Source organism: Corvus moneduloides, chromosome 8 (assembly GCF_009650955.1).
Source record: "Corvus moneduloides isolate bCorMon1 chromosome 8, bCorMon1.pri, whole genome shotgun sequence".
Taxonomy (NCBI): domain Eukaryota; kingdom Metazoa; phylum Chordata; class Aves; order Passeriformes; family Corvidae; genus Corvus; species Corvus moneduloides.
Window position 1 is genome coordinate 325,657 of NC_045483.1, and position 27,801 is coordinate 353,457.

At 45.2% G+C, this 27,801-nt stretch overlaps 1 protein-coding gene across 4 annotated transcripts in view; it reads right to left on the reverse strand.

Annotated features, from left to right (window-relative positions):
* Window positions 1-27,801, reverse strand: part of INPP5A (inositol polyphosphate-5-phosphatase A) — a 194,689-nt gene that overhangs the window by 122,328 nt on the left and 44,560 nt on the right. For all 4 annotated transcript variants that reach the window (XM_032116093.1, XM_032116092.1, XM_032116095.1 and 1 more), the window contains exons 2-4: window positions 24,000-24,041; window positions 15,305-15,405; window positions 14,776-14,863 (exon numbers count right to left, since the gene is read on the reverse strand). In XM_032116093.1, the coding sequence (XP_031971984.1) occupies window positions 14,776-14,863; window positions 15,305-15,405; window positions 24,000-24,041 (231 nt within the window). The remainder of the gene's footprint in view (window positions 1-14,775; window positions 14,864-15,304; window positions 15,406-23,999; window positions 24,042-27,801) is intronic.

Sequence of the window (27,801 nt, forward strand, 5' to 3'; positions counted from 1 at the left end):
ACTGCAAAGTCACTGTCACTGACAAGCAATGCTACCTCCAGTTTGAAAGACATTAACGCTCCAGCAATATTTAAGTTCTGAGGCAGGCAACTGAAAATGTGGTAAAGCAACATGTGAAATAGGGGTATATAACTTCCCCTCTACCTGCCTCAATCCTGAACTTTAGTTCTGTACTGTATTAAGATTTTTCTGTTGTTCTTGGAGGAAACGTTGTTTTTCAATTGTAAAAGTATAATTACAGTATCAGAAATATCATAACACCTTCCAAATGTTACTCAGTTCTGTATTTCCATGCCTTAAACCCATGTCTTCCTGTATATAACAGCCCAGGTAAACAGGATTTGTTCCCATGTACTGTATCCACCTGGGGATCTGACTGCAGGTTCCCTTGAGAAGCCACATGTCAAAAGCCAGCATTCCTGTAACCTGGGAGCACCTGTGTCCATGCACGTGTCCAGGGGAGGATTTGGGGCTGAGATTCCAGCCAGCACCAGCATGAACACCGAACTGCCAGGCAGGTGATGATGCACTGACGTGTTTTTCTCCTCATCTATATCACACACATTATCTGTATCAGGACCCAAAGCCGGTGCAGTCAGTTCCTGATCTGAAACTGAGGGGTTTTCAAAGTCTTACCTAGTAGTTGGGCATCAAGGGGACAGGAAGCTTTAAAATGACCTATCGTTACAGCAACTGTTATTTAAAAGTCCATTTGCATAAGAGAGGACTGCAAGTAGCAGCAACATTTGAATGGGGGGCTTATAACTGCAGCTGCTTTCACAAAGAAATGAGTCAGTACAGAAATACTCCATCTTTTTTGGAGACCTTTTCAGGAATGCAAGGCATATAAGACTGCAGCCTTCCGAGCCTGGGTTTAGTAAGCCATTACTGTAATTAGCTGAGTCTTGCAAAACGTGTTAGGGGGTTTTGTGTTTTGTTGTGAGTTTTTGGTATTTGTGTGTGTGTTGGTTTGATAGGTTTTTTTAGATTAAAGTTATGATTTACTTTGTCTTCTTCCACCCTCCAGGGTCCATGCATTTCCTGATCACTAGGACTTTGCTCCCAACATTCTCACACATTACCCACCCACGCAGACTTCCTTTCCTTACATGATTTCTTACTCTGTGGTCCAAATGCCCCAAACTGCTCTACTGTAAGTGGTCAAACCATCAACTACAAATTTTAATATGAGAGCCAGCCGAATTGTGGCCCAGTTTCTGGGCAGCCCTGTTTCCCATAACTTCCATGACCGTAAGCCATACCTACAGGCATGTGCTGTCCCAGCCTGCTTCCAGTGACATGGACCAGCTCACCACTGACACATCTGCTGACTTTCACAGACACATTAAAGATCAGCCCTAACACTGTATGAGACAGATTTCCACCTTCCATGGTATTTATATTGTCTGACATTCCCTCTTGGACAAACTGATGCCCTTTCCTGTCCCAAACAAAACTTTGCTCTCCTATTGACCTTGTTATTTGGAAGAAACTGAATCTACTTTTCAGATGCCAAATCCTATTTCTAGCACAGTTTTCCTATGCTTATTACAAAGCAGATGTAAGAGAAACCTTCTAGTTTGAGAACAAAAACCACGGGTATCTCAGAACCCTGGTACAGTAACAACTTTCGGCAAAGAAAAACATGCCTCCTTTTGAAAGATGAGGCCTTTTCCAAATGCTTCTCCACTAAACCTAAAGGATGAAAGATGCACAACCTGAATCATCAGACAAGAAGGAAACCAAGACCACCAGTCGCACAAGCACATCCAAACACCGCAGGCAAACCTGCTCTCCCCAACAGCCAAGAGCACTTCGCCCCTGCCATCACCCCTGCCAGGGAGAGACCCCTGCACAGGACACAGGAACTGGGAAGGATTTGTGGGTAATCCGAGAGTAACACCCATCACTCCTAGAACCAATGTTCAGGGTGATTTTATTTCATTCAGAAATCGGATTTTACATTTTTCTCCAACAAAATCTTTTGTTTGCCTGGAAAAGATGGAATAGAATGAAACCGACCCCAAGTTCCTTTACACTTTGATATGCACAGCCAAAGGAAGGGAACAGATAAAAATCCTTCCCAACTGCAACTGTTATCACCCACCTCTGGAGACCTGGTATTTATCCTGGTTATTTGAAAAAATTGTTATGATCAGTTGCTTTTGTTTTGCTACATTTATTTATGTTAATAAATTACTGCCAATATGGCAATCTGTGTTCAGGGTAAAGGCCAGAATTAAGACACAAAGCTATTCCTGTACAGTGAACCACTCAGCAAATAGCAATATTTGGAATTGTTTGGACAGAGGCAGCAGAGTCTTAGCCAGAATTCATGAGCAAAAATCACTTAATTTGTCAAAATGACTAAACCCCACATTTCCACCTTTTCCTCTTTTGTTTCACACGCTTTGCATGTCAGACAAATTATCAGGAAAATACTCCTTGTTTGACATTTCATTGGTTAATGCTTTACTGGTGCAGTAAAACAAGACAACTGCTAAAATTATAGGAAAATAAATTTGTAATTTCTTCCTCATTTAGCCATTTTTGAAGCTTGTGTATAGGAAAGTCATTAATGTTATGTCCTCCTATCGACGTTCCAAGCCTTTCAAGGGATAACTAATGTTTTTTCTATACTCTTCCATGTGGCCAGTTAAATTAGACACATTATTTCTGTGCTGTTAGGGAACACTGATCAATAGATACTTGGAAAGCCCTCTAAAACGAGTGGAAATGCTTCCTCAGTGTCAGAGGGTTCTGGTTTGGGTCTGCATGTTGCAAACATTGCTAAATGTAACAGCAGTGAGAGTGTGTCTGAGGCATTTCAACTTTCGCTTCCAAACCTCTGAACACTCACAGCTCTTGAAAGCATGACACACTATTTGCTGGGCCTTTGTCACTGGCTTCTCTCCCTGGGAACGGTTCTACTGCCGAAATCCATCGGCTTCTATCAGCAGAGGCTGCAGGCTTCACCTCAGCTCAGCATCACTCAAGAGCTGTGCAGAATCTTACCATTTTTCCCTTGGAAACTGGGATGCTCAGTGCCTTTCACAGCAACAGCCATATCCCGAGATACGATCAGGTGACATAACACAATTCCATCTTTTCCTCCCGTTAGTTTTGATTTCATTGTGAAACAACAGGCGCATTCCTAGCCTTTCTGCACTGTATGGCGGGTGAGAGTGCAGTGAAACCCGATTGCCATAGGATGTTCACAGTCGGGAATGAGCAGCCTCATGGATTGATTTCTTTTTGGCTATAAATGCTGCATTATAACGTTATTTCAAACAGTAATAAACCCATTAATTTCTGTCAGTAAACACCATACATTTGATTTTTCTACAGTCACACTGATCTTATTTAAGTATTAATTCAGTGCCTCAGACAAACACATTAGCAAGTATCTTAAGCAGCATTTCATAATTTCCTAAACAATTATTTTCATATTTTCCAATCTCACGTCTTTTCTTGAAAGCCAGAGTTATTCCAAATCAAACATTTTGTTACACAAACCAAATTCCACACATGCATTACCTGAAAAGAGCTTTTAATAACATGAAGGCTCTGCTCAACCAATGTGTAACTGGCCCTGCCCTTCACCCTACTACACACAAATGCAAACAAGATTTCTGACTGCCCCTTAGGCTTTTTTTTTCTGTAAAAAGACAAAACTTGGGAACTAGGCGTGCAAATTTCTAAAGAGGACCCCATGTGGGGCTTTGAAAACTTCAATTTAAAGCATTTCCTGTATTATTTATGTCAGATTCTCAATTACGTCAGCAGGTAACACTGTTTTCCATTACCATTCCTCCTGTTCTATTAAATACCCAACATCCTCCTGAGCACTTGGCAAGCCTTTATGCAAAATGCTGTTGAACCCTTGGCCCTTGTGAGGAGCCTGGTCGGCTGGGGGGGCAGTGAGCAGTGAGGGGCTCTGCCACAGCCCTGACGAGCACTGGGGACAACAGCACTGAGCACTGCCCCACAGCCTCAATAGAAGGCTGGGAGCATCCCAGGGGAAGGGTTAGATCCAAGTAGATACACTCCACAACACTTAAACATCCACCAACATGTGTTCCCCAGACGTGCCGAACTAAGCACGTACCGAAACACGCACGGTGACTGGTTGCCTGCAAGGCAGTGCTGTGGGAAGAGACTATTCATGGATGAGCTGCTGACAATGGACACCAAGCAATCCTCTGCTCTCCCTCCTGCTTTTGGGAAGCTCCCTTGCCCCTGTCCCAGCCTGGCCTGGCCAGGGGATGTTTACAGTGAACACGGGTGGGGAATCACAGCCCCTGTGTCCACAGCACCCACTGGGGAGCCAGACCATTAAGCACTGGGCCTGCAATGCATGCAGTGAGGTGGCACCGGCATCTCTGGGCTGGTGCTGCTGCGCTGCACCCAGTGTCACACAGCACAGGGTCCTGGGACAGGCAGAGACACACAGGGTGCAGCAATGTCAACCCCAGCACTTGGGGAGGGGATGGATGCCACGACCAAAGCTGCAAGCCTTGTGCCTGTACCAAGACAGCCTTCACCCTGCAGAGCCTGCTCCCAGCTTGCCAAGGAAATTTCCTTCCTTTCATCTACAGAAGATTTGCTGTGTTCCTGGACCACAAAGAAACTGTATTAAAATAAGAGGCCTGAAAACAAAACTTTTATTCCATTCGTAGTAAGCGAAAATCTCTACTAGCCATGCTTTCCCTCAAAATTCTTTACTGTTTGAATAGAACAAATTCATTTATCAAATGGAATTATTCTTCAAGAGCATATTAAGAAAAATAAATTTAAGTACTATGTACTATAAAAAAAGGGAAAAAGCGAAATAAAAATTTCATGCAAAAAGCAGGCAACAAGTCTTAAGCTGCCACAGACTCCAAGTTAAAGCCTTGGAAATATGTCGGCAATATTGCTGGACTGTCAAAAGCAGAGTTGTCAAACAAATGGCAGATGATTGAGAAGATTTACGGTTTGAGGTATGTGTTGAGCCAACCAATAACTCTTTCCATAAATCTTTGGTCAAATTACTTTAAGAACATACAGTAATTAAATATGCAACAAGGCAGGAGCAAACAAAAATGCCACCTGCTCCTGCACTGAAATGAGAGCAGCTCTCCCACCTCGCACCATCGCAGCCTGCGGCAGTGCCACAGGTGACCCGCTGCCAGCCGGCCCGGGGCGCGGAGCTGCCGGCCGGCCCGGGGCGCGGAGCTGCCCGGGGCACTCAGTGCCTTTCTGCTGCTCCTACCACAACACAGAGGAGCGGACGCAAAATAAAATCCCAGCCGCTGTCCATCCCGAAACGTCCCCTGTGCCGTTCTGCCTGTGGCTGCCCTGCCGGCCTGCGGGCTCCCTCCAGCACCCGCGGGCAGCGCCGGCTGAGGGCCGGCCGGGGCAGGGCCCGCCGGAGCCGGGCACAGGGGCCGCAGGCTGCCTCGCCGCCCTCAGCCGGTCTCCTGCAGCTGCTGTGTTCCTCCTCGGCTGGGCGCTTCCGCATCCCCGCGGCTCCCCCGGCCCCGCGGCTCCCGGAGCGGGGACACGGTGGCAGCGCCACGGGGCTCGGGGCTGCGGGCGGCCAGGGAGCGCCGGCCAGGGAGCGCCGGCCAGAGCAGGCTCTGCCTGCTTTAGCCTCACCTCTCCGGCAGCAATTAGAAAAGTCTTTTTTTTTTTTTACCCTTTAAAAGCTTAGAAATAGTTGATTTCTTCTTGTGTTCAGAGACTAGAGTCTATAATTTAATTTCAAGTATTTCAGCTGATTTTTAGATAGATGTATTCCTACAAAAACAGGTTATAATTATTCTTTACAAATAATTTTTTTTTCCTAGCCACGTAGTCTGCTGCACAACTGCAGGATGAAATTCTGTATATAAAATCCACAGCCCATAGAAAATTCAATTCTATATAGGAATTCCACAGCTGATACAAAACAGTGTAACAATTCTGCAGATAAAGAAGCTGCTTTATCACCAATTTCCTCAGCACCAGCACATTTGTAAACAACAGAGATGGACCCATGGCTATATTACTGGGCTACTGATCTGTGAAATCCCTCACCATAATTATTCTTCCTCTTACAATTATATAGAAGTGTCAGAAAACAAGTGGAAGATAAGCCATGCCCTCCCAGCAAGAACTCTGTTGATGTGTTAAGAGATTTGTTTCAAAAATGCGTAGAAAAAAGACAACTCAAAACCAGAGGAAGGTTCTGCTGTGGCAACACCTTTCAGATTCCATTTCCCACCCAGAAGAGCTTGGAAGCTATTACCTGCCAGACAACTTACTTCCCCCCTAAAAAATTAAGTGGGAGATTTCATTTCAGGTGATTGTAAATAAATATCCATGTCACAGAATGACAATACTTCTACAACCATTTTCCCAGGATTTTGTCAGAAGCTGTAGGATTAACTTTGACATTCACCAGCTTCCTTCATGAACTCATTTTTGTTCAATTAAAAGAAGATAGAAGATAATGAAGAGGTCAAACTTTGTGACACATTTCAAGAAACTCCCAACCATGTATTTCACCAAAACTCAAAAAGCAGGAGGCTGCAAAGGGAAAGGATTCTGAGTTACAATGAAGACGACGAGCACGATAAGGATGGACACGATGAGGTAAGAACTGCTGCAAAACGTGTGGAAGCAGCGAAGTCTCCACCAAGTGCAGTACCAGCCCTGATCCCTGGCAGGCACTGCCACCACGAGGCTCCATCCCGCTTTGCATTTTCCCTACAAACAGGGTTTAAATCCTCATTTTTCCATTTCCCTTTTTCTACCACACACACCACACTAGAAACACTTCTTTGCATGACTGGAGATTTACTTCTGGCTTTTTAGGGCCTTTATAAGGAATACTAACATGTTTTTCAAACTGTTTTATTCCTTTTATTCTGCCTAGGAAGTGTAGCTAGGAGAAAGTAAAGATCACACAAGTATCCAAGTAGCCAGCACCTGCACACAACCAGTGCTCTGCTGCCAGCCCTTGCCCAAGATTACTACACAGCCCTTCATCCTCTTGCTGTCACCAGCCTTACACATGCTCCCACATGCTTGAGTACTAACAAAAAAAGCAAAGAACCAGCAGAGTAAGATTTGTTTAAAAATATTTATACTAACTTATTGCTTAGGGAAAACAAAACCAAACAACAGTGAGACAGAGGGAAGCATTTGCTCAGGAGTGATGTGGAAGACTGATGATGACAGAAAACTTGCAGGTTTCTCATATGTGCGTCTTAGAAAGGAGTCTGGACTTTTCTCCAACCCAGAAGATTGCTCCCTGGATGAACCTCACAGGAGTTAATTTGAGCAGAGAGTCCAAATGACACTCCTGGCTCCTCCTGTGGCATCACCTCCACCTGCAGCCCAGCCCAGTCCCCAAGAGATCATCACATCTCTGCCAAGCAGTGCTGCTGCCACCCACTCAGATAAATTCCTCCTTCTCTGGGTTGGCATAATTTTTACACATAACAGTATAAAAATAAACTCTGGTACAAAATATCTTTCCATGGAAAGGAGAGGAAGGAAAAAGGATAAGATGGAAACAGGCTCCTGTGAATAGTAAAAGAAAATTCAAATCAAGACTACAGTAATTGAGAAGCAGGAAAACACACTCTAAAGCCTCCCGTTCAGCAGTGGGTCACAGCAACAGTGACAAATCTGAGATTGTGATCGACATCCCAGCAGCAGCAGAGCCCCTTCTCTGGCCTCCCTAGGGCCAGGGCGCTGCCCGTGTTCCGTCCGGGAAAGGTGCCCTCCGAGTGTGTGCGGGTGCCCTCTGAGCCCGGCGGCAGCGGGTGCCCAAGCGTGCCCTCTGAGTGTGTGCGTGTGCCCAAGCGTGCCCTCCCAGCCATGGTGGCAGTGGGTGCCCAAGCGTGCCCTCTGAGCCCGGTGGCAGCGGGTGCCCAAGCGTGCCCTCCCAGCCTGGTGGCAGCAGGGGCCCAAGCGTGCCCTCCTGGCCACGGCGTGGGGGCCCCGCGGGCTCCCTCCAGGGCATCCAGCGCCCACACACGGGCACTGCAGACTGGAGCTCCAGCGCTGCAGCCTGGTGCTCCAGCTCCATCTCCTGGGCAAGTCCTGCCTTTCTGCCAAGCCTGAACATTCAGTACAACTGTTAATGAAGTAGCGGGCTGAGAACTCATCAGCATGTGAATTCCCTCAACATTCAATTCAATTACAATTCTCTTCCTAAATCATCCATTTTACTTAACCAAACTCTAAATTGGCAGAGCTAATAAGCTCGGGAGAATCAGTGTACACCATCCATTTCTGGGAACAGGACGATATTTTCTAAGATGCATTAATAACTATGACAGGATTTATGTATAAGATAAATTCATTTCAATTTCCTTTTTCAATTAATGGCCAATTATTTGAACTCAGCTCAACCAAAAATATTACTCAAGTATCATTAATCTAACAAAAATTAACTTTACTATTCTCTCAGTAACAAGCAGATATAATTTTAAGGTATAATAACGCACTTGAATAACATGTTGTCCATCTGTATTCTCAGGACCACTGCTGCCCACTGGAGCCCCCCCATCATGCTGGCTCAGGGTATTGCTCTTAAGGATAGTGACTTGAGCAAAGGTCTGCCCTAGATGCTGCTGTAGGCTACCAGTGCATTATCCACCCTAGAGTACGAGCTATTTCACATTAACAAAATATACTGGTACAGAGTGCCTGAAGTAAAAACAATCCAGGGGAAAAAAAGAAAGCACAACCTTTTCCTGCACACCCTGGCAGTGCCTGGACTTGCTTTATCTTCACTGTTCCCAGAGTCTGGTGCCACCCACCCTCACTGAGGAGCGCTGGGTGCTGCGCAGCCACTGAGCCTCTACAGCGGTCGCAGCCCACTGTGCTCCGGGACAGCCCCGCGGGTGCAGGGACACGGCTGGATGGGCACCACCAAGTACCAGCGCACAGGGCAGGGGCAGCCAGGCAGCCAGAGGGACAGTCAGCTCCCCACATCCCCAGGGGCCTGTGCCGCATCAGAGAGGGGTGTGATGGCAGGAGACCCACATGGGCATTGACTGACTGGTGCCTCTACCACCAGCAGCACCCCAAGCCTCTCAGCCTCAGCAACTGAAGCGCAGGTTTGGCAGGGGTATGGGAAGAATGCTTGTCAGAAAAATGCCTGTTACCACTTTATTCTTTCTTTCTTTCTTTATCTTTGTCCACCCCCCCAGGAGGTTATTGATGGGAAGTTTCATTTCAATCATTATCTCACCAAACCCACCCTTTGGGGAGTTGTGAGAGCACAGAAACCTCTCTCCCTTCAATCTACTGGTATTAATAAAATTCTGCTTGCAGCTCTGGTGCTGTTTAAACACATCTCTAATGTCAGAAATGCTGGTTGTGAAAGGCTGCTTTTTTTTTTTTTTTGGTTTTATTTCATTTGTTTTTTAATTTGAATGAAACCGTGCTATACAATGAACTAATTGCAGTGCACTGCACTGTTACTAGGGGAAGGCTGGAACTTCAGCACATCACATATAGAACCCAGTGGCATTTTGTTCATTGCAAGGTCACCTGTGGGCCTGAGCAGGCAGACAGACAACAGAGGACACTTTATTTTTTTAAAATAAACCTATCCTAGGAAGTAGAGCAATTACCCCACTGTGCAGATGCTTCTGCCCATCAGCTAAGGGCTGTCCCAACCACACAGCTCCCAACATGTTCCCTGAACACTCCAGGCAGGTGCTGGTGGTCAGCTCACTCTTGGAGGTCTGGTTTGCCAGGTGCCCTCCTCAGGATTGACTTACTCCAGTAAAGGTTCTCTCCCAACCTACAGAAACCACACGTTCTACACAGCAAGAAGGCTTTAAGCTACATAGGGGTTTCCTTTGCCTTCTCTGAACAATGAAAAGGAAGCCAAGGATTTGCTAAGCAATGTAAGATCTTAACTGAGTACTCAGAAATCAATAAATTCATGGCACAGAACAAAACTAGACTTGATCTAATTACAATAAAAATGTCACCAATTATACTGACATGTTTTCATATAAAAATAGTTATGGATTTGATGAAAACATCAATGTATTTCTGACTGATATTTACCTTCAGTACATTTTATTCTTCCAGTAAAAACCACCTTATTTACCATTAACTTGGGCTATTCAAGAAGTATTGACATGCAAAAGTTCAACACATCCAACTATTTTTGAGTAATTCTTCACATAGAGAAGTGACAAGATTTATAATTTACCCCTTACATGATTATACCAAGTACAATAAAATTAACAGAGAATGTAAATAATGGGATGCTGGGTAAAATCAATGCAACTGCAAAGACCTATTTTATTGTAAGTGAAGTCCATTCAGAATAGTCACAACGCAATGTACTGAATTTTTCAGCTTCTCAGATTTTTACCTATTTCAGTCTTGTATCTGTCTTCTCATTAATTGTACATTCTCTGACAGAAATCAAGCTCTACCTCCTAGATAACATTTTATACAACAAAAGAAAGGATCATGCTTTCAAACAGGGATTTACAGGAGGCTGCGTTTCACAGAGCTTTGCCAAGCTATTTGAGTGTCTGAAATTTAGCACATGAACCAGTTTATCCACACTCGACTGCTATTGGTATTTCCAGTCAGAACTGGAGCAGCAACACAGCTGCCAGTTTAGTTAATCTGAAATTTCTGGGAAGCCATTGTCAGACCTGGGAGGCTGTCACCCGCCGCCCTCATCCATAACTGCTGGAAGCGCTGAGCTCGAGCGCTGCCGCCTTCCCGTGCTGACAGGCATCAGCTCTAATGCAGCAGCTCCCTGCCAAGAGATTAATCTTCAGGTCGTTTCTAAATCTGATAAAGCTGTGCCTCTCCAAAGTGTGATATGAACTGCTTCATCCCTGGGCCCCCTGTGACACCCCTGCTGCTCCCAATGCCTGGCCTTGATGAAAGCCTTGGGCCAGGAGTCACTGCCCAAAGCTACCGCTCTCAGCCCGACCCTCGGATACTGCGGGCTGATCCCCTTCCCTGGGACAGGGACCTGCCACCTCAGCACCTTCCCTGGCCATGCACTCGCTGCTCTGGAGTTTATTTTGTGCATGTGTTTAGTTAAAGTTTTGAGTGGAAGAATATCCCACACAGTCTCACCCTACTGTCACTCCTGGCAGAACAAACACAATCCACCAAACTACAGCTCTCTCCCTCATCATGGTGCCTACCCCTCTCCCCACAAATCCTGGACCTAAAACCAGCTGCTTCTACACCAGATTTGTTATATGTGACCATAAATGACAAATCCTGATATTATGTGTGGGATGATGCAAAATGATCCATTTTGATCCTTAATACAATATAAATTATTCATTTTTAAAACCAAATCACTCCACTAGAGACACCTCATTATTACACTGGTTTCTTATTTCTCATGTGGAATTTGCACCTATGCTGCTGTAAACTGGAGAGAGGGGCTGCTGACAGTGTTGCCTCAGATCTTGCTGCCAGTCCTATTGCAGCCAAGCTGAGTAACTGTGGGCAGCAAAATCTGGTTTAGTTTTGCAGGAGACAAGCCAAGGAAGGCCTTACAGAGGAAGTGATGACAAAACTGGTAGAAAAGGGGATGTGAGAGCAGCAGGGAGATAAAGGTTAGCCAAACTGTAACTGCTTGGGCTTCTCCCTTTCTAAAGAAAATAGCATTATACAATGATATATGATAAACATTTATATTTCAGAGAGGTAATAATATAACGACAAAGCTACCATCTGCTGCCAAGTCTGTGCCTTAGAAGGGATGGAAAAAAGCCCACAGAAGTTACAGAACTTTGCAATCAAACAGAACTAACAACGAAACAGGGAGACACATGACATCGTACAAGGCAAACCACACTGGAGATAAGACCAAAACTTTACCCTAAATGGACACACCACATGTGAAACCCCTGCTCAGACAGTCACACACACACACACATTGAGCAGAGGAGCTGGAGATCTGCCAGTTCAAATCACATGTATGAAAAACCATTTCTATGAATCCTTGATTTCTGACAGCAATGTCAGGAACTGTGAATGAGGACTGTGAGCATTCAGTGCCAAAAAGCAGACTCTAAGAAGTCAAAAGGTTAAGGAGCTCAACGTGAAAGCGCACCCTCTCTCCTTTCTAGGTTTTTGGGCTTTGGTTCCAAGCCACTACTAATAAAGTCTAACAATGAAGGTATAAAACACTCCTCTAGCACACAGCATTTCCTCCCACTGATAGTAACACAAAACATCATTGAATAATTGCTCTTCCTTTGGGTTTTGCCTTTTCCACACTAAGCAGATTCAGCTCTAAAAGGTTCTTATGGGTTGGAAAGAGAAGGAGACAGAAAAAACCCAGAAACATCACTCTATGAAGCCATCTTTTTGCTATGCTTCTATAAATTGTGACAAAAGACCTGGATCCCAGAACACCCTTGCTGCCCTGCTGGATCCCAGAACACCTTGTGCTGCCTTTGCCTTGTCTGCATATGGAGACAAAATCATGATGTTTCCTACACTCCTTCTCTACTAGCTCTGCTTTCAGGGATTGAATTACTTGTTGAGTGACAGCACTGCAGCAAGATCTTGCTTTGAGTCTCTCAACACAATCTCTAAATCCCTTCCAGAGCACTCCCTCCTGGACAGGGATTCCCTTCACCAACACACTGTGCTCATCGCTATTTCCCAGTGGCTTTGCTGTTTTCTGATTCTACCACCAGTGCTTCACTCTCACCACCAGAGCCCTAACATTGAAAAGCCTACACAAAGCCTGAGGACTCCCATGGGAAACTCCCTCCCTCCTGACATCCTCTAAGTTTGGGACTGATGGAGACATTTTCCAGCTGTCCAACAGCCCTCACTGGTGTATGTGGCATTATTTACAAACAGCCTGTCTTGTGGGGTACACATCAAACACTTCTTGAAACCCATTTTGTATCTTTACAGTCACCAGTTCAACAGAGGGTAATTTAACCAAACAGTAAGAACATGTGTTTGTTTACACTGTTATCCATGGAAAATAACATTGGTACTAGCAGTCTTTTTTTTTCCCTTCCCCTTTATTGAATCAGTATGTTGACAGAATTTTTTTTCCCCTGGAAGGCCCAGCTTTAGCAAATAAAGGATTAGAAGAAAAAAATATGCAAAGTAATATTTATGACAAGAAAGGGAGAAATACAAAGGTTGTTGGGGAATATTGCAAGAAACACAGTGCCTAGAAAATGCGGTATGTGAAACAAGAAACCACATTAGTTCTTGAACAGGGAACTTTGCAAAATACAGGGTTCTTCATAGAGACACTAATAGCACATGCTCTAACTGGGATTCCTGTTCACCCTCTGTAAGAACCTTTTATCTACCATAATGCCATCAAGTCAAACCAACGTACCTCATGCTAAATAAAATAACTTCGATACTATGAAGTACTATGACTGTTCTTAAACAAACAAAAAAAAGTTGTATTTTGTTATGGATTGTATTAGTCTTCTATGCTGTTTCCCAAACTAAGATCACAGATGATTATCCCTTTTTCCTATATCACAAAAAAATGTTGGCTGGAAGGGAGCTCTGGAGCTCACCTGGCTGAAGGCAGATGAGGTAAATGCAGAGCCCCTTGCAGCTCCCCTGCCCACATCAGGAAATATGTTCTGTAGGACCCCCACAGGGTCTCCACCAGTGTGAGGGATTATCTGAAGGCAGCTCTGACCTGTAAGTGATTCCAAAACACACAGCTCTGTACTACAGCTTTTACCCACCAGCACTTTCCGAACATCTGTACAGTTTCAACATTAGTGACTGAGGTTTGTCCCACTAAGGCTCAGTAAAGCTGATAATCTTGTTTTTATCTTCTTTGATGAACAAGAGAAAAAAACCTGCTGATGCCTCTCCTCCAGTTTCATGTTAGCTGGGCTTCTAGCCAGAGTTATTAAAAAAAGAAGAAATAAAAACCTTTCCAGGTTCTTATTCCCCAAGCTCATATGTCTCCAAGCTGGGGTTTGTGTGTGTGCTGGGCAGCTGGTTTTTCTATTGTCTGAGCTGTGTCCTAGGTGCCGTCTTTGGCTGCCGGGCAGCATCAGGTCTCGAGCTGGGCTCCTCCGAGCCACCACTGCCACTGAGCAGCATACTGGCGGAGAAGGAAGCTTCTATCCTGGGAAGAAGGGAGATGTCACTGATTCGCTTCCAAAGGTTGTTCTTTCCTATAGAGCCTAGCAGTGATCACCTGGACAAACAGCAGACGTGTTGGCACAATGCACAGCCTTGGCAACAACCACACAAGCCTTTCTGCTCCGCAGGAAAGGCAGCCCCGCACACATAATTTTACATGTACCTAAACACCACCTGCGTGCTAATGCAAACTTGTGCTCTGGCTCTTGTCACCATGCCCCAGGCAAGTGAGGCTGTGAGCCAGCTCTGGAGATCCCTTACACAAGCCCTGAACCCTTGCCAAGCTCGTCACCAGCTCATCACACTCAGCACTGGCACCACCTCACACTGCCAGGCTCTGAAATGGAAGGTGCTTCTGAGCCGCCAAGGTTAGTTATTGGAGGAAAAAAGACCTTTGACAACCATTTTAAACAAAAAAACCTGTCTGCACACTGATATTCTGCTCATTTTACATGGATGCACATCTGTGAAACCAGCATGTACACATGCCACAGAGTAAACACTTTTTGTAGTAAAACACAGTAGAAGCAAAAACATAATCATCATCAGGATGGAAACAGCTCAGTCTCACACGGGTCAAAAATCCCAAACAGAAGAAATTCACCTTTGGTTAAACTACACTTGTGAAATAAAGAAATTTACCGTGAAATGTTCCTGTGATTTATAGTTCTCATCCAGGTAAACTCGAGCTCTGTTGTAGTCTTTCATCGCATCACTTGACAACAGTTCTCTGAAAGAGAAAGAGAAGACTGAACATGTAAAGGGAGATGCAAATGTACTGCGTTGCCTCAGCATTGCTCTGTGCGGTGACATCTCCCGCATCACCCAAAGGAACCCGAGTGGGACACGACTGGGAAGGGCGCGGGTCTCTGGCGCCGACAGAGCTCCATGAATTTGGGCGATTGGTGCTGACGGTGCCGCAGCCGAGCGGAGCCGAGCGCGCCGTGCCCGGGGGCGGGGGGCCGGCCCGCACCGCCGGCCGCCGCCAGCAGAGGGCGCGGGCGGCCGCGGCCCACGGGCGCTGCCCCGGGTTTGCTCCCGGCCCCGCGCGGACTCGGAGGCGATGAATTAAATCGGGATAAATAATCCCGGGACATTCCTCCGGTGACTGAGCTCTCCTGCCCTTGTCCCCCGGCTCGGGGGGGCCAGGCTATGGCCTCCCACCACTTACTTCACGAACTTGTCCACATGAGACATTGAAGCTTCGTAGTTCTTCCCTCCGAACTCTTGACAGTGTAAAGCCATGAAATGGGGCTTGTGTGCATGGACCACCTGGAACAAAGAGAAAAGCGAGATTTAACGAAATTGTGTCCACAGCTCAGCACACAGCGGGAATGACACAGATCCGGGCATTCAAAAAGGAGGACTGGCAGCTACTGCCTGACAGGTAATTGGAACACTGGCACAATAAGCAGCAAGGGGAGCATCATTCGCCATCCACATACAAGATTGATAATACACAATAATTATCTCAACTATTCTTAACTAACATTTTCTTTTTTGAACTATTACTTAGATCCTAGACTATGTTTATATTTAAAATACATTTATATTTAGTATTTGTATTTAAAATATAACCAAACTTTTCCAACTCCCCTCAAAGAAGACCTGACATGATTAAGATGATCCAAACCTTTCCATGTCTCAGAGGTAGAAGGGTTCAAACACCTCAATTCATTTGCTAGAGTGGACACTTTTCCACTTCTACAAAATTTCTCAGTGCTGTTTAGCTGTTGTGTTTGATATTTTTATTTATGGAGTATCTTATTTACAAAAGTATTTAAATAACAGCTGCACACACACCTCTTAACACAGGAGGCATGGAAATCCATCACGCTATTCCAGGTGTTAGTCTTGAACACTGCAAATATCTGAGACATTACACAGTCAGCAATTACCACACCAAAACCCTAGAATGCTTGTGTCTTTCCACATGCCTCAAATCAAATATAACGTTCATAAATTTGCTACCATTTTGAACACACATTCAGTGTTACTCTGTCCTATGGAATTTTGTCTGCTTTGTCTTTATTCAGAACAGCAAACACCACATCCAAAATGCCTCTGTTAATACTGAGTCTCTATAACTTCTATTCCATGCCTTATTGTAAATTAATGGACACAAAGCTCCAGAACAACTTCCATTTTAAAAGGGAACAGTCCAAAACAATCAACAATGTGGCAGGGGAAGCATACATGGAGAGAACATGATAAATCCAAAATAGGATTCACTTCTTTCTGATGGGTGGCACCGGGTTGCCCCAGCCAGCAGAGAGGCCATGCTGTTCATGCCGCCATTGGGAGGAAGAGTGGGTGGTTTCTACCAGCTACTGGCAGCAGAGTCATAAACCAACTCCTCTGCGCAGGGCTTGGTGCCAGCAGGCTCGGGGTGCTCTGCACTCGGGGTCACAGCATCTCCCCCGCTTGCACTGGAACACAGCCACGCGCAAGGGGGGCTCAGGGACTGCCGAGTTCTAACCTCAACACACCACAGTAAAGAACAGCTGAAAAAACAGGGATTGCTCTCCCTTCCACTCATTGTCTTGCTGCTGGTGCCCTACAACTCTGAAAAGGCACAGACACAGCAAACCTTTGCAGTCCTGCTTTTAATTATGTAAATCAACAATGACTAATATTACTGTTAAAAGTTCTTTAGGGATCATAGAAGCACAGAATGGTTTGAGTTTAAAGGGACCTTAAACCTTATCTCATTACACCTCATTGGCAGGGAAACTTGCCACTAGAGTAGGCTGCTCCAAACCCTGTCCAAGCTGGTCTTGAACACTTCCAGGGATGGGACACCACAACTAGAGGTTGTGGATGTTTCTTTTTAACAACAGTGGAAAGAAACTGCTATTTGATGTGATGACGGTGCAAAACCCCTCATTCCTGACTACACAAATAATCTCATTAGACAATCAAGCTCAAAGACAATGAATTAAAGATCAGCAAAATCTGAATTGCAGCATCTTTCCATGGAGCCAGAGGCAGTCACAGGTCCCCGCTTTGAGCTGGCACCGTCCTGCCCAGCTTGGGGACACGCCACAGCAGGGAGGGCTCACGGGCACCAGCAGGTGACAGTGCCAGACCCCACCAGAGGCTCCTCAGAGCACCCCCACAGCCCGTCAGGCACAAGAGGGCAAGGTGACAGCAAGGTTTACCATCAGCTGGCAGCACATCCCTCCTCAGGGCCATTCCTACAACACTGCTCTCCCTCAGCGCCTGGCGCAGGCCCTGTCAGCGGGCCGGGGGGTCAGGACCAGCGGCAGAGAGGGCGGTGGGACTCCAGCCATAGAAGGGAAGCCTGGCAGTGGTTTGTGCAAGCCAAAGCCAAGGAGAACCTGGTGTGCTACTACATCCAGGTCACACAGTGCATTACAGCACTGCCAACCTACACGAGGTCACCCTTGCAGAAAGAAGGGAATGTCCTGCCGTGGGTTTCTGAGTCATTTCCAACCGTCACTTCCTCCGTACCTCAGCTTCCCGGTCATTGAAACATCTTGGCACTGACCTGCTTGGTGAAACACTGAGGTGAGCTGCTGGTAGTGCTACTGCATAAAAGGAAAAAGTAAATACTCCCAACTCAGGTGTTTGACGACGATCATTGAGTACTTCCATTAGATCATTAATGCTGGTTTCTGCCAGTGGGGAAATTAGCAACTTGCTTTAAAGCATGCCATCATTGGTAGAGATGGAGACTGAGCCAGAGCACAACCCAATCATAAGTTTAATTGGGGGGGAAGGAAAAAAGAAAAAAATAAAAAAAAAAAAAAAAAAAGCAGGTGACAGCCCAGATGTCTAAAAACATACCTGAAATGCAAGAAATTATACCCAACCGGGACATGCTTTTCTTCTGATATATATTTCCTATTATAGATTTACAAACAACTAGGACGAAGTTGCTGAGATGTCCCTGTACAGATGCTCCTTTCTTCCCAAGGCACTGCCCAAGGGACCACTGGCAGCAGCCTGCTGTCAGAGCCCAGCAGCAGCGAATGACAATCAACGACTACATTCACCTGGTTGGTTCATTTTGTTCACTGTCTGGAGAGAAATACTAACCAAACACGGCCTGTGAAGCAGGACTCTGGAACAGAGCTCACCTGTGGACCCTAACACCATGCCATCCCAATTCTCCAGGTGCTTTATTGCTCCAAATCAGTTCTGGATTCCAAGTCCTGATCTTATCTACTTGGAGAGCTCTGTGAAGCCACCAGCATCAAAAAGTAGTTGTAACCATATAATCCTGTAAAGCCAACACACCCACTCTCACTGTTTCAGGGCAACACACGCAGTAGCATCGACTGCGGATGCGGCAGGAACGCACTGGCTCATCGCGCTACTCATTTTAACCACAATGGGTTTGCTTCAGCAAGAGCTCTTCTTACACAGCTAATGAAAATAATCAACTGATAAGACAAAAATATAATAAACTATTTCAAGTAAGATGTAGGCACAAACTATCTCACACTCGTGAACCATCAGTCACAGGGAGCCCTGAATAGGGAGTCCAGCAGTGAGAGAACACTGGAGAACAACTCTACTGTGCTGAAGCAGCAACAGAAAACACTTCCAGGCTCTGGAGATGCAGGACACGGGTTTTTTTGTTTGCATACAAATCCCTGAGAACTTGAAATCACAGAGGATATTTAAAAAAAAAAAAAAAAAAAAAAAAAAAAAAAAAAAAAAAAAAAAAAAAAAAAAAAGAGAGAGAGAGAAGAAGGATTATGTAATTTCTAATGGGGAAAGAGCATTGGCTTAAAAGCAGTGAGGTCCTTGTAGCATTCCTTGCAGGTTAAACCACCAGAACTGAATATTAGTTATGTCTCTCATATAATAAGTACCCTCCAAGTAAAAGCAAATTGGCTCTGCTTCATTACCTTTTACTAGTTTTCTACTCTTATGGAAGAACAAACAGTACATAATAATGAGTAATGAATACTTGAGAGCTGAAAACTCACAGTTGCCAGAGGTTAAAGGTCATACATGAGACCACATAAATAATGAATTTGCATCCACAGCAGCACCACGTATTTACAAAGTTGGGCATTATTTTCAATTCTAGATATGCAAAAACAGCATAAAGGAAGCGACAATCAGGAGTTATTTTGGGGGATGTGGGTAACTAAGCAAGATGCTCCAGCATAGCTGAGTATGAATACAAAACTGGTGAAAAGTACAAACCTGACATCTTCTCATTGCTACAGGTCTTTGCCTGTTTGGACAGGGGATGGGGAGGGGACCCAGTCAGTCCACAGGGCAGAGTGGGTCAGGCTCTGCTGGAACTGGGGCAGCAGCCAGGAGAGGACACAGCCCCACGCTGCTGGCCGGGCCTCTCAGAGAAGGCAATGCAGGCACAGGGGCAAGGGCACCAGTGTTAGACCTCAATCCAAGCAAAGCAGAAGAGGAGCTTGAGCCTTGATCTCATGTAAACAGGATTGCTTAAAAAAAATAGCAAAATATGGGCTTTAGCCTCCTTGTGAGCTGTGAAATACATACAAGTCAATTTAGCATGTGTGGTCCCAAAGCACTCCAAGTATTTTCAATTTCTCTAAGTCTGAAGAAGAGAAAAAGAGGCTCCTCCTGGGGACCAGGCACCCAGAACGCTGCAGCACTCAGCTGCACATGGCCAGCAGCCCAGGCCTGCATCCCTTACCCTTGTCACAGGCCATGGATTCAAACCAACCAACAAACAGCCCAGACAGCCCCCCACCCGAGGAAAAGCACCTCTGAAAAAGGGCCGGGACCTCAGCTTGGAAGGGCTGCAATGGAGTCTTTTCACCCCCTCTAGTTAAAAAAACAGCATCGAGTCGACTAAAATAATTAAACAACCTTTGAGTGGCTGGGTGGGGTTTTGTTGTGTTTTGGGATATTTTTTGTTTGGTTGGTTTGGGCCTTTTTTGTTTGTTTTTCTTCCTTCTCTCCAAATGGTAACACATGAAGTTCCCACGCAGTTATACCAAGATGACCTTTAGCTATTAGGTAAACTTTTAACTTCTGTATTTCTACAAATAAAGGCTCAAAATACTCTCAAACACATCAGGCAACATGGAAAATTGCATTAGGGGAAAAAACCCTCTGGCTCCAAGTTTGCATCCAGAATGACCGTGTACCACGAATGCGACACAGAAAGATTGTTACTAAAATCAGTGAAGATTTTCAGTAGCTCCAGCTCCTGAACAACTCCTGCCCCAAACATGAGGCCCAGTGCAGATAGAGAAAGGGCAAGGGATGGAGAAGGAGGGAGTGAAAAGGAAGAAGAGCCTTAAGTAAATAAGTAAGTCAATACAAGTCCTCTCTTTGTGCTCCTACACTCCTCCCTTGCAAACAGTTTCCTTTCATGTTCTTGGAACTTCTTATTCCCCCATATTTTTTCCTGTGCACTGACATGAAGGCTGCAAACCAGGGCCTGATTCACTTTGCACAAGTGGGACAAAATCCCCATGTGCATATTCTGTGAATATTCTCATTTGCACGGCAGCTAGTTCACCAAATCATCCCACTGCTTGTTAAGCACTAGCACCTAGATCATCAATCATCCCATTTCTTCGTAAGAACCCAAGACTTCCCTATCACACATTAAACGCTCCAAAACACTGTTCTCAGGCTGTTTCCACTCTCCCCCAACATTCACTTTCCCTCCTTGTTTCCAATGTAGGTTTTTGGAGTAAGAGAATTTTTACTGGAAAGAGGGCTAGAGTCCAAATTGGATGGCAAGATACTGGAACAGGTTGCCCAGAGAAGCTGTGGCTGCTCCATCCCTGGAAATGTTCAAGGGCAGGTTGGAGGGGGCTTGAAGCAACCTGGTCTAGCCAAAGGTGTCCCTGCCCATGGCAGGGTAGGTTGGGACTAGATGATCTTTAAGGTCCAACCCTTAACATTCTATGATTCTATGAAATACCCGGGATTGAGTCCAGCTGAACTGCTTCATTTTGTTTCACTCTTCCTTGGGGAAAAAGCAGCAACTAACAGTGACCTGGTAAAAGACTACCACATATTTGATAGTTAAACAAATTTTAAACTACCCAGTCAGCTGTCACCCAAATGCAGGCTCCACTTTTATAGGACCAGAGGTGGATGAATCCAAGAAAACCAGATCAGACAGGACACCACCTCTGAGCTTTATCCACTGTACTGTTACACAGCACAGTGTCAATGTGCTGCTCTCTGGGCTATGCTGGAAGCTGCCGCTAAAACCAGCCTGGAAAGGGTCTTTGAAGTAATCTTTTTCCCATTTGTATTTCTTGGAGAAACTGTTTCATTTACCAGCAACAGATCTTCCATACTTTTCATGTTAATGATGTAGGATATTTGCAGATCAAGGTTAGAAGTTTTAAAAATTTAGCATGTTACACTTGAATGTTATTTCAGCCCTCTGTATGCTCCCACGTCCTCAGAAATGCAATGCATACTGCACATAAGTTAATGGTAATAGATAAGTGACTTTACCATGACAGCAAATTTACCCATGACACAAATAAATCAATAAATCAATAAATAAGCAAATAAAATCCCTTATTTTAATTTACTGGAACTTATAAACAAGTCCACAAAATGCTCTTTAACATCAGTTCGAAGACATTACGAGTTTAATTTCTAGAAACATTTTAAACTTCGGTAATGGTGCTTCCTTTCCTGTGGAGAACATTTTGACTGCTTACACAAGGACCTCATCCTCAGAAGTTATGCAAACTGCCCTGACACAACTGCATATGCAAATTGAATTCCTCAGAAGAATGGAAAAAACTGCCGTCTGCGGTTTATCTGGTTTCAAGTTTACAAAGAGGCATGAAGAGTCATTTTCCAGTGCTGCTGCTGAACCTCAGTTCACAGAGGTTTTGCACAGAGAATTAAACACAATAATCCCTCTGAGGCTGTACATTTGCTGGGTCGCTCTGAAGCCTGAGCCAGGATGGTGCTAAGTGACTTTCGGTAACTACATGCTTGTCTCTTCCCTAAGGAGCTTTTGACCAAGTTTTGTTCCACTTCCTACTGCGTTGGAGAGTGTGGTGTGAGCAGCCAGCCCACTGCAGAGACTCAGAGGGGAAGCAGGATAAGGCCAGCAGCAGCCATGCACAACACTGCTAACTTTGTCCTTTGTCTATTTTTCCTTTCTTTTTCTTTTTAAAATACAGTTCTCAGATTGCAGGGACAGAGGGCAGAGCTATGGAGACTGAGAGGGAACAGAACAGAACCCCCAACAGCTGAGGGATGGGCTTGGGTCTGCCCCAGTAACACTTTCCCTGGTCTGGACCCTGCACTAGACTGGCCTCATGGAGCATTAATGGGTCATTTTATTCCTCTTTGGAACTCTGTATGCACAGTACTTACTGGACCAAAGACAGACCACATCCAGTCACATGTCAGTGGTCCCTGCCCTAAGATACCAGTAGCTTGTTCTTTTCCCCTCCTCTTCCTGTTCTCCACAAACTGTTCAGAAGCATTTCCGCAGTGCTCATGCCACTTCAGTAAACAAATGAACATGGAAGGAGTCTCCTTGATAAAGATACGTAAATAAGTCATGTGATGGTGAACAACATGCAGCCATATTAAAAAAAAAAAAATAAAAGGAGTTCTGTCTGTTTATTTATATTTCCTGCATAGGAAGAGTTTCTCCTGAAGCTGTGGAGGGCTGGAATCAGAACTAGCTGAGACGTTTGCACAGCGCAAGCATCATGTACATACAGCACTGATCGACCAAGATGGACGGAGAAAAAGAAACAGATGAATCTGAAGTTGGCAGACACTGCAGAATGTAAGACTGTTTACTGCACCTTGGATTTTTGCAAATCTGTTACATTTGCCAGTAAACGTGAATTGCAGTATTTTACATCAATGCAATACAGGTCACAGGCTGCACTGGTAACCTAAGAACGTAAAGACTCATGGGACACTTTCCATTACAAAAAGCAAAAGATGAAATACTGCTAATCATATTTTCTGCACACAGTTTCACTTCAGAATTTGAACAGCACAGTTTTGCTGTTTAACTATTTTTCTGTAAGAGATGTAGAACTGGATAAAGGAATCTTGTGGCCCTTCAGTACCAGGTGCCACTTTTCCATGGCCAGGTCAGCCAGGGCTTGGAACAACCCGGTCTAGTGAAAGGTGTCCCTGCCCCTGGCAGGGTGTGGAAGTAGATGGTCTTTAAGGTCCCTTCCAATGCAAACCATTGTGGGACTCTGTGAATCTCAAGACTCCCTCAGTTCTGTCAGCAGTGACACCAGCTCTCACGCTGCCTCCCAGGGATGACACCTCTATGTCCCAGCAGTGTTAATTTCCTGTTGCTTATTGCTGTATTTCTGCATGAAGTCTGCAAGTTCAACAAGTCTCTACTACAATAACACAATGTGTGAGAGGGGCTTTTATACTTTAAAAAAACCCTCACAGCAGAAGGTTACAGCACATTTTATAACATGGGTTCAGTGTCAATATTTTCACACTACCAAACAAGAAAATTGTTAAGAAAGAGACGACACAGGACTGATTTATTGCAAACCAATGCCCAAAATTGTCATATTTCAATTTTAAGGTAAACTGGACTTCCCAACAGATTTTTTTTTTTTAAAATACTCAAATATGTATCTTACTCAGTAGACTTAAAAGACCATTTCATGCCAAACTAAAGTCAATTTTATAAAACCTCAACTTATTTTTCAGGCAGAGGATTGTCTATAAGAACCAATTGTGCTTATATGCTGAATTTTTATGATTACTCAGAAATCCAGAAAGAGACATATTTTTCAGGGCTGTTTTTTACCATAAAATAGTGATTTCACTTCACAAAGCAAAAGATCCTGACATTACTAATTAGACCAATAAACAAAGATGCACAGAATTCTGTGAGAAAATAAGCTTTACCTTACCTGATAAAATTCCCGAAGCCAATTCTTCTGTAAATTTTCTGGCTGAAAAACAAAAGGCTAAAATTAATTTAAGAGTAAGAGTAATCTATTTTTACAACAATATCATGATACTATTGCTTTCCTCAGTGCATTCGAGAAGGGAACTTTTTCACAATTAAAGTAAAAAGTACAAACACAAGGATGTTCCTCCATAATGCCACTGGACAGACCTCGCCCTTTCATTCCCGACTCCCCTCTGATTCTCACCAAAAAGGTGCATTTTGTATATGGCTGCACAGCATTTGTACCCACACATGTTTATCAGGCAATGACACGTTGAACTATGTCCTGTTAGAAGGGCACATTCATCACCTGGGGATCAGAAACTTCACCAACCTGCCCACACCCAGCTCCCACCACCTGAGCTTCAAGTGAGCCAGATTTACTTCAAACAAGTTGGTTCAGAGGAATGACAGTGCTTTTGGGGATGCTCCAACCCATCTGACCTCCTGCCAAGGACAAACTGGGAGAAGCATTTCCAGATTGCTACAGAAGTTATGAAAACTGAAGCAGCAAAACCGCAGTAAGTGCAAAGTTCTGTCCTTTCAGCAACAGATCCCAGCCTAGACACGATCACAGAGGGAGAGAATGGATTTATTGAGCTTTATGTTCAATAACAAGGCTTCTAGATAATTTTTGCATCCTAGGGGGGAATAACAACACAAATTAGACTTCCTTCTCAGAGCAGTGGCAGGAACATCCAGTGTTGGTGGGAGGCAGCAGATCATACCAAACTGAAAACCAGAGAGACACCTCATCCCTTACAAACTGCTCTGACACCAACTGCCCATAGGCAAACACATAGGCACAAAACGTCTGTTCTGCTCTATTCTCCCATCAAGGGTGTTGCTTTCAAATAGCTGGATACAACTTTGAACTTTATACCTTCTGATTGTTGCAGGAAGGTTTGCCCATGGGTAGCTATAACCATTTGTAAGGCTGTAACAGTCACCCAGTTCTGCGAGCCTGAAGTGTCTGCAAGAGTTTGTGAAAGCTGAGGCACCATGATCGTCCTGTACTATCTGTCACCTCCCTTTTGCTATTCACTCCTTAATAATTCCAGAATTGAGACCTTATTGGTCAAGAAGGTGAAATTTCCTTTCCTTAGGAACAATTATTTTTCTGAGCAATGCCCCTTACCCACATTCCCCATCAAAGACCCTGCTCTGGGTGCAGGGCTTGAACCCTGGCCCAAGCTCAGGGACAGCTTAAATTAATACATATGGAGAGCAAAACATGCTTTTCTCCCATCTGTGCCCTTCCCCTGGGCCAGCTGGCACAGCTCAGCTGCCAGCACAGATAAACCCTGTGGCCACTGGGCAGGCGATACAATAGACCCACGAGAAATGTCCACCACAAACTGCTTGTTTAGCAGCTTAACTCTTCTTCCACTTGTCCTGAATGCAGTGAGACAACCCACTGAGGAGCAGTAAAGGCTGTTGCTTTTGTAACAGCAGTAACAAGAAGAAACCAAGCAAAGCAGGAGCTGCAGTGATTTCGAGCTGACTTCAGGCTCAAGTTAGGAAGGAGGGCACAGGATTTAGTGATGGGGTTTTTTTTAATCACTCTACAAAATAGGTATGACCTGGGAACACACTTTGTATATGGTATATGTAGGATCTAACTCAAAAGATTCAAACCATCAAGAAAACAGGACCTTGGGGATCATGACACTTCCCATAAGAGCTCGGCGTAGGGGTCCAGCACAGGTCTGGCAGTACTGGGCACTGACATTGAAACCAAAGTGTGGCCTCAGCCAGCAATGGGCAATTCAGTGTTAAATAAAAAACAACCCACGCATTCCTCACTCCTTTTCATTTTATTTCTGACAGTCACAAGATGTTCTGGGGATCTCTTGAGTTTTAGGAATAACCTAACATTGACATAAATGGTTCAGAGAGGAAAGTCAAGGACACACTTGCTTCTTTTGCCTCCACTGCCCAGCTGGAGATGAGACGAGCATCACTGTTGACTGAGGGAACCTGAGAATTGTTTGGGTTTGATGAGACCTCCAAGATCATCGATCCCAGCTGTTCCCCCAGCACTGCAAACCCACATCCCCAATTGCCACATCCACATGGCTCTTAAATCCCTCCAGGGATGGGAACTCCACCACTGCCCCGGCTGGACAGTCCTTTTGGAGATGGAATTTTCCCTACTATTCAAGCTAAACCTCCTGTTTGCAACTTGAGGCCGTTTCCTCTTGTTCTGTCACTTGTTACTTGGGAGAAGACATCAACCCTCATGTGGATCCACCTTCCTGCCAGGGAGCTGTAGAGAATGAGAAGGTCCCTCAGAGCCTCATTATATGAGATCCTTGCACGACAAGAGACTATAAATGGAGCACCCCTCTATCCACCCCCACCTCCCACTGGAGGAGATACAAATACATATAGAAAACCCAGAGCTCCCTAAACAATTCAAGATCTCAAACCTACATGAAACAAACCCATAGCAGCTACCATTTAAAGGCAGACCAGGAATGGATTTTCAGTGTGAGCTACAAGTAACAATAAAATCAAAGCTACCAATAGCACTCCTGCTGCCACATTCTGTTGTTATGGTCTCTGCCAACTCCTAGATTTCTGAAAACAGGAGTAGCCTGCAAATAGGTTCTCATGGGAGAAAGTGCTCTGACATTTGGGTTTTATTTGTTTGTTTTTAAAAAAGGCTTTATCATCTTTTTATTTTTAACCCTAGCAGTCACTACCTGGGAGCCACAGCAGATGTCCCCTGTGGAGCTGCTGTGCACTGTGCTCAGATGCACCGAGAACTTCTGCTTGGGAAGAACAGTCACCATCCCACCAATGGCCTGGACAGCCCACACCTGACTCCTGTGAGACCCATCAAGCTAATTAACAGTGAGAGCAAAGGCTCTGGGCAAAGCGATTTATGAAAATAATTCCAGAACCAAGCCAGGTACAACGAGATGAAGCAAGTCACCAAAAGATGTAGGACCCTCCCCATTTCCTTATTTTCTCTTCATCCAAACTACACAACAAAAATAGCACAGCGGTACGGTCAGGAGTGCTCACAGGGGCAGGGATGTTGGAGAGAGGTGTGAGGCTGAGGGCCTGGGGGCAGCTGCGGAGTCAGGCCCCTTCCCCGTCAGGACTGAGGAGCACTGCCCTGTGTCCTGTCCTGCCCCCAAGGTGACAGCATGGAGACACAGTGCCAAACACAGGCTGCAGCTCCAAGCAGCTGGATTTGAACAAGTTAATTCCATGAGGGGTTGTTAACTGCGCTGTCGCGGGTGAGAAGGGAGAGGTCGACTGATCATCACGGCTCAGAACGGACTCCCTGACACACAGACAGCAAGTGGCAAAAGCCCAATGAAATAACACAAAGAGCTGCTGAACAAGGCTCTCACATGCAGATTCATTCCTTCTGGGATCCCACAGACACAGGAAGTTTTGAAGAGGTCATGACAGAAACAAAAACTGGAGCAGGAGAAGCGGTACTGGAAGATGCCCGTTAAGTTCTTCTGCAACCAGCTCCAGGAGAGAAGGTGCTAAGGAGGTCTCTGGGGCTGCCAACACGGACTCGCCCTGCCCTGGCCCCTGTGATCCTGTAGCTGCTGTAACTGGCCCTCAGCTGCCCACCCACAGCTCGGGCTGCCACCTCACTGCCCAGAGGGACCCACCCGCCTGCAGGAAGGGCCCTGCTGGCTCCCACTGCTGCGCCCTCCTCCAGCACTCCCTCCTATGGCACAACCACATCCTTTCTTTCCATTTTTACCACTCTGTGGTACAGTTCCGTAACT